Source organism: Akebia trifoliata, chromosome 11 (assembly GCF_017979445.1).
Source record: "Akebia trifoliata isolate Shusen 1 chromosome 11, ASM1797944v1, whole genome shotgun sequence".
In the NCBI taxonomy this organism is placed as follows: Eukaryota; Viridiplantae; Streptophyta; class Magnoliopsida; order Ranunculales; family Lardizabalaceae; genus Akebia; species Akebia trifoliata.
Genome location: NC_141385.1, coordinates 37,469,293 through 37,481,182, shown reverse-complemented (window position 1 = coordinate 37,481,182; position 11,890 = coordinate 37,469,293). Strand labels below are relative to the sequence as shown.

The 11,890-nt window shown below is 33.2% G+C and overlaps 1 protein-coding gene across 1 annotated transcript; it reads right to left on the bottom strand.

Annotated features, from left to right (window-relative positions):
- Window positions 1-908: 908 nt before the first annotated feature.
- LOC147391490 (Clathrin adaptor complexes medium subunit family protein) lies at window positions 909-10,296 on the bottom strand. The gene is made up of 13 exons (XM_086458325.1): window positions 9,948-10,296; window positions 8,315-8,492; window positions 7,066-7,156; window positions 6,770-6,864; window positions 6,416-6,505; window positions 6,289-6,337; window positions 6,067-6,205; window positions 4,935-5,051; window positions 3,974-4,064; window positions 3,745-3,887; window positions 2,740-2,854; window positions 1,838-1,882; window positions 909-1,370 (listed from the first exon to the last, which is right to left on the bottom strand). The coding sequence occupies exons 1-13, from the start codon at window positions 10,028-10,030 to the stop codon at window positions 1,290-1,292; spliced, it is 1,317 nt and encodes a 438-aa protein (XP_086314451.1). The 5' UTR covers window positions 10,031-10,296; the 3' UTR covers window positions 909-1,289.
- Between the last annotated feature and the right edge of the window lie 1,594 nt (window positions 10,297-11,890).

Genomic DNA, 11,890 nt, shown 5'->3' with positions numbered 1-11,890 from the left:
CATTGGATCTTCCCTAATAGATGTCACTCCGTTTAATATGTTTATGTGGGCATTCCGCTCGCAATCTTATTCTCATAACATATTTGTCTTATGTGTTTGGATTGGACTGATTTTTGGTGAGGATGATCCCTATGATGAGGAGATCATCCTCAACAAAAATCAACTGAATTTGAAAGTTCTAAGTCCATCAAAAATGATTTTAGAATTGTAAACCGTCGATTGTTTATCAAAAATTTGTAAATCGCTTTTGATGGATTTAAAAGTCTTAGATTCAGCTGATTTTTTATGAGGTTGATCTCCTCACCATAAAGATTGTCCTCGCAAATCAGCCCAATCCAAAATTTTTAATTCACATAGGACAAACGTGTTGTAAGAATTAATTTATTAATCAACCCAATCCAAAACTTCTAACTCACATAGGACAAACGTGTTGTAAGAATAAGTTTGTAAGCCGAATGCCACCCATAAGGGTTAGACGTTTCAGAATAAGTTGATTTTTTGTGAGGATGATTTCTATGATAAATAGATCATCTTCATAAAAAATCAACTCATTCCAATACTTCTAACCTTAATTTACATGTTGAAGAATCATGAATCATCCAAGTTTTGCAAACCACTTTTGATAGGGTTAAAAGTTTCAAAATAAGCTAATTTCCAAGAGGATGATCTCCTTATAATATAGATCATCCTCACAAAAAATTATCCCATTCCAAAACTTCTAATCCATACAATTAAAAAAAAATATATATGTTTTGACTCTCCTTAGGGCCTCCTAACGTCAACCATACATATACATTCAAGTTGAAGGTCTTATAAGAACAAGAAAAAGACAAAACAATTGCACATAGGCATCACAGGGTCATTAGTTGAATCTTTGGGATTAGGGGGCTTCACCCAATTAGCTAAAATTGAAGAATAACAGCCATTCTTAATTAAAACAAATGTGACAAAACAAGATAAAGAAAAATTCAGTGTAAATCACAATAGGTAACTCCAAACCCAGAAAATTAAAAAACAATAAAACCAAAAAACACACTTTCTGAGGCTATAAGAGGGGGCCATCTCTGAACAAAACCAAATATCAAACGTAAGTTCCAGTAAGGAATTTTCATTCTAAGAAAAAAAAAATGACGTAAAAAATACATGAAAATAGAATAAAAGCTGCTTGCATCTTTAGAAGGGTATCCGAGGCTATATTACTTTATCCAAGAGACACGTTAGGCTTCACTTGCTCAGAAATGTTTCCAGCCACAAGTCTTAAAGAAAAAACCAGAGTTGGTCTCAGGTCTCTAGCATCTGATCTCGTATGATCCAGCTTTTGTAATATAACGAACCCATTCGACAGTATTGTACCCACTCTTCTCCCACACCTGCACCAATGTTGATTAGTAGACTTCATAAACATAGTAACCAAGTCTGGATTCAACAATTTATTCGGCAAGGGTCAATTTGGCATAATTGGGGACAGATTCAAAAAAATTCGAGAATTGTAAAAATGATATTTTTAAGAAATAAGATAATGTTGACTAGTTGATCTGTGTGTGAATACTTAAGAAACATCGTAACCAAGTCTGGATTCAACAATTTATTCAGCAAGGGTTAATTTGGCTTTAGTTTGGGAAAGATTGAGAAAAATTCGGAAAATATAAAAATGATGTTTTAAGAAATAAAATAGATGAATTACAGAGGGAGGAATTTGAGAGAGAGAAGAAAAAAACAAATTTTTTTTTCCCAATAGAAAGAGGAATCACCAATTAATTTGGTGAATTAATTAGGGAAATCCCTTATTCACCAAATTTTCATAAAAGAAAAATTGGAGTATTAGTGTTCTACATACCTTGAGGAATCGGACCCGTAAACCTGATGCTGTAAACATTGGAACCTGCACAGAAAACAGGATTCATAAAACCTGTTGTATCAATGGAGCCAGTTTATAGCAAAAGATAGACGAACAATTATAGATAATAAATAAACAAAATAATATTGAGAATTCTCCAAATATACTAGAAATTGCATAAATAAATTTTTAATTCTTGATCCTGCTCCATGCGTGTTTTGAGTAAGAAATCCTAGAATCATAGATAACCCCTATATCTTCTTTATAAAGTCAACTAGAACAACAGCTCTTTCAAACTTAATCGATTAACCAACCCCTCTCATAAAATAATAATAAATACATAATTTTAGGATCCTCTTCATCAGAATAATGACTAGTGGTATAAAAAAGAGAACCAGAATCACTACCAAGGTTGAAGCCATGCTTTGTTGTTACCCCTTAGCTGTTTCTCCTATAAGAGAGTTTGATCCCGCCATCTTTTAAATCGCAGAAAAATGGGAACCCAAAGCAATATTCATCTCACTGCATAATTTTATGTTATATTTGCCTCTGCTCCTCTCCATTGTAAGTTTTGATGGTGAAAGGCTTTAGACATAAATAAAAGGAGAAAGGAAGAAGAGAGAAACTATGACTGCAACAGTGTCAATAGATGAATTTAAAAAAAAAAAATGAACAAACGTATGAATGGTGGGTACCCCATCCTTTCTCAGCTTTGGTGGTGGGTTTGGCTAAAACAGGTTTTCTATCTCTTCTCCATAAAATTAACTAGATATTATTTTATAAAGAATTTATGAAGTGGTAATGGACGGTTAGGATAATACCAATAAAGAAAATGGATGGTTAAGATAAGACACTGTTAATAATGATGATGATAAAGTGGCACTGGACAATTAATGCAGCACCTGAAATTCCATTTGTATTGGCGGCCTGGTCCAAGACTTCTTTTCTGTCATTGTGGAAATCAACTCAACCTCTGCACTCATAGTTGGCTCGGTTTGTCCAGGAAATTTTCTTATCCTGCAAATTTTCACGAGGAAATTACATAAATTAACTATAATGAAAGATGCTACATGCTGGACTTGAGATGGTAGACTTAATGGGTTGAGAAAATCCATTCTGTGGCGTTAACTTGTATGCTCCATTCTCTTAAAAAAGAGCTTATTGGTTAACAAATAGTAATAATAAAGTAAATTAGAGCAATATCACAAGAGCACTGTGGATGTGCAATCAAAATCAATAACCAAATAGTTCATTGAAATTTAAGTCCCAACTCCAAAAAAGGGTATCTAAATGTTTGCTCATTATTTTAAGATCCGTAATGAACCACTTTTCACTCAGATTCTCATTCAGAAATGAAGTTTTGGGCACAGGAATGCCCACATTTTGAAGTGATGGGGAAAGTGGTTGTAACCTATCTCTTCCATCTTAACACTATAAAGCAACAAAGAACTTCATATGGTCTACAATCAAAAAAGTTCTAGGGATGGTTTTAGGATAAAATTCACGTCTGTCCACCAAATTAGACAAAGCTTTCCATAGATTATTGAAAATTGGCCTAGTTAGCAGTTATTCTATCACTCAATTGGCTTGTTGATGTTAAGCTTTTGAAGAATTTTAACTAAATATGAAGTCCTAGAAATTTAGAGACAACAAAGAAGAGTTAATATTTAATTATTGAACATATTAAGAAAACTCCTCCCCCCCTAAAGTTGATGGAGATTGGAATCAGCTGAGTTTAAGTCTTTCTTTTTCTGTATACCCATGTTTCAGTAAGCTACTGAAGGCAAATATTTGCTTTTGGCATATATTTTTTTTGTAAATGGATTACAATATAAATTAAAAGATTGACAGAACTTGAAATCTGAACTTATAAACATTTTAGAAATTCTAGCATATTAGACACTCACTTCCAGACCAAGCAATCGATAGAGGCATTGTATTTGGCTCGACCAGACGTAACTTGGAAACTTGTCTTTGCTGTTTGCTTTGGTACAGGGATCTTGATCACAACTCCAAGTGCAAACATTTTCGCACCAAAGACACTCTTCACCTGAAGGTTTAATAGAAGTAAGACTATGTGAAAACATGCTTGCATGAAATTTGTGTCCTTCACAACGTTGATACCATAATACAAACCTTAACATTCACTTCCATTCGTGTTCTTCCCAGTTCCTTGATTGTCGGCAAAACCCGAAATGGAAGATTTACCCCCTCAGTAATACGATACCTATGAAAAAAATTGACTTTAATAGAAAATACAGGAGAAACAGAAAAAGGTATACGCTACTAATCCATACACCTACCAATCAACATATACTAAGCTCTCCAAACAGCAGTATAAACTATTTATATACAATAAAAAACATTGAATAGCTATGTTGAATGGATTCATCTAAATAGGATAACTACCTGTGTCAGTCAGTCAAATTCCAACATTCTATGGATTCTAGTGATTTCTTTCAGTATTGCAAGATATTTACTGACATCAACCGTAGCCCATGAGTTCTACCATATCCAACAATGTTGAAATATAACCCTACATACTTCTTTCACAATATTTTGAAGTATTTTAGCCATGTCCACGAATCCTATAGAACCAAATTCGAAATTCCATGCCGCTGGTATCCGTATTGATGAAACATAGGCAGCTCATATAGGAGCAAAAATATCCTCAACACATTTTACACTTGTATAATCAAGATGCTACATAGGTTTATCAAGAATGCTAAAATACAGTTAATTAGTCATCCATAATTTCCACCAAGCATCCTCGGTTATATCAATAGACACTTATTAACAGTGGTTCAAGAAGAATTTAATACCCCATACTATCACTATCACCCACTAAAACTATCAAGAACGCAATTATTAAAATTGTATTCATTTTGTGGGATTTTTTCCAATGTGCATATACTGAAAAGGGGGTTGCTTTATTTACCAATAAATTTCTAATCTATTCTCAAAACAGAAGAACTTTGAAAAATAAAAGAAATCAGCATGTCTCACCAGAAACCATAGAAGAAAAAAAAAATCCATATAAATCTAAATGTACCAAAGTTAAAACAGATATAAATTACAAGTGGAGTAGTGATCTTACTTCATCAATTCAAATTCACCATCAGGTGGCACAAAACTAACAGTCTTCTCTGAGTTGAACCTTGTCAAGTTTACACATTGGTGGAAAGTAACATCATCGAGCTCGATAGTTTTTCCACTGTAAAAGGTTGCATATTTGAGTAGTGGGTTACCAAAATAACTAGAAGGATCAAAGTACTGAGCAAAAATAAAATGCTTAAAGAGAGATCACTAGACAATTTTTTTTAAAAGATTAGCAATCCCTTTTAGGAAAAATGATGTAATGCTCAATATATAGCATAACAGAGACGGAAATAAAACAAGCATAATTTATGAGACCTAGAAATGCATGTCTGATGATGCTAGAGTAATTAAGCGATATAAACAATTAAATTTCGAATGAGCCCAACAAGATTTATTATTATGCTGACGTCCCAAGATTGACACGATTCATCCACTTTCACACTAGAAGCGATGAGGCACCTTTACAGTCTGAAAAAAAAAACTCCTTAACCCTTGATTATTTTAATGCATGCCTTTGACATGAGTACATTCAAATGGTATGATGGAAAGCAGTGAAGAGAAGCTAAGAGCAAACTAAGACTTGACAATTTTTAGAATAGAATTTCTGAGAAAGGAAATTAGATAAGTTGACATTACACCCCTTGATGAATATACAATTGGTAAATTGAGCTATCATAAAATATTTGTTACAGTCTGAAAAAATAATTAAAAATTAGGTTCAAAGCATGCAAACAAAAAGGTGAAGAAATTAGTAGGTGCAGAACTAACACCAGATTGATAGGAAAGCACAAATCCTGATCAACTATACTAACATATACATATGATGTCAAAACGAAAGGAATTTTTTTCCAAAGCCAAGTGGATGGAAACACAAGGGGGATGTTTCCACTTACCGATAAATATATTAATATAATTTTTTTTCTTGCATGTCCTAACCAGTTTTCCTAATTAGACCCACTGGCATGTATAGATCAGAAGAATATGTGAATGATTTATACACAACATCTCAATTTTTGTGTTTTTCTTTTGATGAATGACATCAAATTTGTATGAAGGAGAGAAATGTGTTGGCAAAAAACCTGCATACAAATTTCTGTGAAAAACGAAACAGGTGTGCACTCAGAATCTACCTTTTAGTGGGCCGGGATTTAAGTTGTGATTCCTTTTCCAGACCGATTTTGTCATTTAAGCCCAACTTTAGATCAGGCATTCCCGAAAGAAAGCACTTCATAAGAATCTTCCCAGTCACATCACATCGCAGAACGCTACCTATAGTTGTCGAAATATTAGGGATTGACAAAAAACGACACATTGGGCTAGCACAAATAAGCATGTAGGCGACCAACACATACCTTTTGAAGACATAAGAAGATTGACGCTTTCAACAATATCCAGAAAAACCTGTAATGCATTAGCATAAATTAATGGTGTAATGGCCCCAGCATACTAAATCATAACAAAAACCATAAGTAAAATCACCTCATTTTTCTTATACATGAGGCCTTCTCGTCTCCAGCCAACAGCACCTGTAACTTGTAGAGTTGCGTTCGGGACTGGTCTATCAGTAGGCTATTAAGTTTTTCAAATGGAAGAAACAAATGGTCAAAAGAACCTTCCAGTTCAAATATATTTACACGTTAAAGCAAAGAAAAATCTCCAAATTAATTAACCAAATAAACGTGTCAGAGATCATAGTCATAGGAGACAACAAAATTCCACCGGCAAATCATGGATCCTAAATTATAAAACTCACAGATCCATCTTGCATGAAAATGGTGACCCTAGGAGCTATGAACGTTGGAACCTATAACCATAAAACTCCTAAAACCTAACCTTGGATGAGAATGGTGACCGCACTCCCTCCTGAGTAATGTAAAGCTTCAAAATTTCAGGAGAAAGATTTTGGGGGTAACCAAAGTCCATGATTTCTGCAGTTAACGAGTACAGACAGTCAAGCAATCATACAGTTACCTAACAATACTAACAGTAAATTTTTGCAGCAACCAAGCACATGTTAAAGCACTTAGATATTACAGAATAAATTTTATTGTTTATCCAAACATATGATAAAGAACAAAGTGGTATTGCTCCATCATGTAAGAACATAAAATGTTGATGAAAATGTTTACCATCCAAAAGCTCATAAATCAGAACAAAGTTATTTCGGATAGCATCTTCATCAAATGCCCCACCAAAATAAGATTTAAACAGAGCAACAGCCTGCACAGAAATCAGTGAGCCTAGGTATCAGCTATCACGGAAGAGATATGATTTAACCACTATGACAAAGAGGGCTACAGCTTTATTTTGTAACCATGGTTTTTAAGTATGGATTTTAATGGTTGCAAGGGCACTGGCCAATATGATATGACAAACATTCAAAATAAAAAAGCAAACCATACACGCATGCATTCTAATTGGTGATTGCAAATACATGTTGCTATATCTAAATTTAGTCAAAACACCTGTTATGTAAAAATAATGTTTTGAGCCCACCACCACCCAAAAAAATAAAAATAAATAAATAAATAATAATAATAAAAAAGACACACCTATAGACGCATATCAACCATATCTTAGGACCATTGCTTTAACAAAGATTATCCTCGTAAATTTATTGTCATAATAACATACTTGGACTTGGAGGTCCACTAAAGAATATAAATAAAATAATAATTTATGAAATCCAAGAGGCAAAATGATGTCATGGCAATGGAGAGAACTTTCTTACTAAATCTTCTATGGCAGAATAGGCATCATGGAAATTTGAGATTTCAAAAAGTGAGATCTTAGTTGTGTAATGAGTGAACAAGTGATGAAGGCAAGAAACAGCTCCCAGAAGCACTTGAGAAAACAAAGCAATTTGTATGTTTCTACATAGTCAGACTTCAAAAATAAAATGTATTTGAGTAAATCAAAATGTATAACAAAAATTATACATTTTACTGATTTTCGGAATGATATTTAAATTATAAAATATCTGGAACTTTATGATTATAGAAAAAAGAATAAAAAATACAAAAATGTTAGCATTTTAAATGGGTTTGAAGGAGACAGTGTGGATTGTACAGAGAAATTCTCTGGTATACAATGGTTCTTGTACCCTAGACATTTCCTCAATAGAGAATGGGCATTACTAGCAATTGACAATTGCAGTTCCCTGGGATTGGAGTATTTTAGTCGAACCAACATCAAACGATTACATTTAGGAAAATATATGGTATCATTTGCCAAGCTAAATGAAAACATTTGAAAGTCTAGATTTCACATTTTAACTGTTTCCAGAAGTAGTTACATGGGTCCAATTTTTACAAAAATGGATAAAAATGAACCAACTATTGAACATGTAATCAGCATAAAATAAAAGATGTTGTGTACCTCAACAACAAACTTAAATGCACAAGCCACATTAGCATTGCTGCTGACAACAATCACGATGTATACATTGCTGATTCTCATGTAAAAGAAAGAGCAACCTCCAATCTGCCGAACAGGACATGTACCAAGTTCTTTTGTTTGCATTATGTGTGTCCGAAATGCATCCACCATATTGCCACTGGGGGAAAATATTGTAGTGATATGTGATTTGTACAAGTGATTACACCAATAGATAATTAAAATAGAACATAACAAAATTCTGATTATGTAATGTAGCTGAAAACAGAACCCAAAACCTTAACTTGTTGTAGTTAGTTATTTTTTTGTAAGTGTAACAGAACAAAGATCCAGCTTTCACAAAACTAAGAAGAGCACATATCTTCCCTCTTGAAAACAAAATCTTTAAGAACCGTCTTTCAAAGTCTTTGTTTAGCTTGCACCAATAGAAAAACAGCCCAAATATCTCCAAGGTTACTTTGTGGGTTGATTTCTCCTAACATAGTTTTCAATACGAGTCAAGCAATTACTATTTTCATATTGCTATAGTTTGTTGAGTGTATCTTTTCCTCCACTCTCAGGTGTTTCATACCCCAATTAAGCCTCATGACCCTCTTATATTAAAGTTCTCCCCCTCTCCAACAGATCGAACTTTTGGAGTTGTATTTTTTTTTTAGATCGGTAAGCCTGTTTTTAATGAGTTCAATAACTCGGTGCTAATGGGATTTGCCAAGTCTTTGGTATACTCACCCAAAGACTTTACCAACTAAGCTAGCTGGAGTAGTTAGTTGGTTCACATAGTTTAATTGTAATAGGATGATATTTGAAAATAATTTCTAATGGGTATTGGACAGACAGATTTTTTAGACTTTTTATTCTTTAATTTGGGAGAGTTCAGGTATCACAAGGAAGGATAGGAACTGGTGTAAAACCATCTAAATGTATCCCATGTACTACTCTATTCTAACATGTTGAAAGTGTCTCGGTGTCTAAAATGGGTAAGAAGTGTCAAGAACAGTGATCCCATACACCAGATATGCCGACATATTTGTACACTTCATTTCATCTACCAGGAAACATTTTTTGACTACTTTAATTACTAGTAAGTATACAATAGAAACCAATGTATTTTGACAATTTGATTTGGATTAAAATAATATAAACACTGCATAAATATAAATAATTGAATAAAGATTTCTTTGGTAAAAGTTTGTTTTCGTGTATCTGGCACGCAGGTATGACAAGGTTTCCCAGGCAACAGCTTCTTTGAATCATAAAAGGTAACTTGGTATAAGTTTCTTCTCTATTTCCTCTATATGGCAATAGTTTTTGGTGTTAGAGCTGTTGACTGGCAACAATTTGATGTTGGCATCATTATGTTAAACGAATCGGTATGATTTAACTAACTATGCTATGCAAACTACAATGATCCACAGCATATGAAAAGATTTGAATCGTAAAAAATAAAAATTAAAAAAACCTATAAACCCTAAAAACCCTAATTTAACCAACGAAACGATATTTAAAATAATAAAAAAAACCTAATCAACAACCACCAAAAATCGAAATTTACCAACTTGAGAAGAAAAGAAACAGAAAAACAAACTAAATTCATTGAATTAAAAGTGCAAATTACCCGACATCATCGCGATAGAGGCGATTGATGAGAACATCACCTCGAAGATTCAAGAAATAGATAGCTGAAGCCGAAACCGGCATATCTGATCCAAAGGATCAACAGATGGAGAACTTAGATTTACAAAGATTCAGAAGCACTAAGAAGAAGAGAACCTTCGAAGATCGAATCTAAGATGAATTAGAGAAACATAGATTAACATAGAAGAAGTAGGTAGAAGCTCAGATCTAGGGTTTCGAAAGAGAGAATTTTGGGAAAAAAGACTCCTTTCTCTAGAGAGAGAGAGAGAGAGAGAGAGAGAGAGACTTGAATTCAAGGGAAATGAATTAACATTTTAACCGTCAGACAAATGGGAAAAAAAATGGAGAATTTTCAAATGCCCACTTGTGAAATTGTGAACGTTTCTCTCTCAACCTTTTCTCTTGGTGGCACTGGCACGTGCGTTCTATGCCTTTCATTTTTTGGTTATTTAAGACATGGCCCTCCATCTTTTGGTGAATATTTGATATAACCCTTCTGAATTTTGGAACTGATGATATGCCCTTGACCTTCGTTTTCTCTAGTAAACTACTTGGAAATGACATAAATGCCCTTGATCTCAACCTGTAATTAAATATAACCCTTGGTTTTTCTGCAGACCTCATGAAGTAGTTTCGACTAAGGACATGAAAAAGTGGAAAAAACTGAGGATATGTAAGAGAGCCGATATTGCACTCACACACACCTAGCAAACAAAGGAGATGTAGACACGAAGGAGTTCTGAAAGGAACAAAGGAGACTATACAATTCTTCCTAAAATCAATCATCTTCTTGTCTTGGGTGAAATTCTTTTATACTCATCTTCAACTTTAAATTCTATGTAGAGAAGTATAAAATAATGAAATTTTGGATAGAAAAATCAAGGATTTGACGAGGTTGAAAATGATGCATTGATTAAATAGTTTACAATAAAAAGTTGAATAGTTTGAAGGATTATATAATTGTGGGAGAAAAATCAAGGGTTTTTTTATTTTTTGGTTAATTTTTGCTAGAGATTGAAAAGTGAGCGCATTTAAGCCATCTTTTAATTCATTTGTTAAAAAAACCATGGTCATGAAGAGCATGCCATCCGTCGAAAAAACAAGGATTCTAAAATATTCACTAAAACCGGCTTTGCAATTAGAGTACCTAAGATAAATCCAGAGAGCACTTTGTTTTTCACTATGAATCTCCATTAATGTGATAGTCATAGACGTATTTCCTCGAGATAAAAGTAAAAAGTATATACGGTTATGTGCGCATCTCCGCGTTAGAAATGTGAGAATCGCAGTAAATCCAAGTGTTACCCAAGCATTACTCTTGTATAATTTTAAAAGTTTAAGATTAGTAGGTGGGTATCATGAGAAAGTTTTTAAAAGAAGTTATCACACATCATTGAAATTTATTTAATTTGATTAAAATCATGTGTTATAAGAAAAAAAAAATATAGTGTTGCATTACAAGTTCTTTGATAGAAGTTATGCATGGTGTCAGGTTAGAATAGCTTTTATAAATTTGATTTTCTTGCTTAAAAATATTTTGGGAGGCATATAATCAAGTATTAAAATTTAAAAAAAAAATGAGCAATAATGATGACTATTAATTTATAAATTAAAAAATAAGGTTAGTGGACCTATGAAGTATTCTACAAAATATCAAGGTGGCATCAAGTTTTTTTTTTAATAGGGGAAACTATAATATGTCTCTTTAACTGACCAACCAGGCAACTACCTTAGTAAATTAAGCTGATTTAGACAAACCATTCCAGATTTGGGTGAATATATAAAATATCCTTTGACTATTGTCTACTTGAGAGGATTAGGCAAAATGATTTATATACCCTTATTTTACAATTTCTAGTAAAAAACTTTAATCTTTCTCCAAAAAAATGCATCATGTTCAAGATTTTCAATCACTGTGGTAAA

What these genes read in the sequence shown, in the direction of transcription:
- LOC147391490 (XM_086458325.1), bottom strand. Translation starts at nt 10,030, where the DNA reads ATGCCGGTTTCGGCTTCAGCTATCTATTTCTTGAATCTTCGAGGTGAT. An exon ending in GGTGAATTTGAATTGATGAA is followed by an intron (nt 4,065 to 4,934) that starts GTAAGATCACTA and finishes TTTTTTTCATAG; the next exon opens with GTATCGTATTACTGAGGGGG. An exon ending in TACGGGTCCGATTCCTCAAG is followed by an intron (nt 1,371 to 1,837) that starts GTATGTAGAACA and finishes ACATTGGTGCAG; the next exon opens with GTGTGGGAGAAGAGTGGGTA.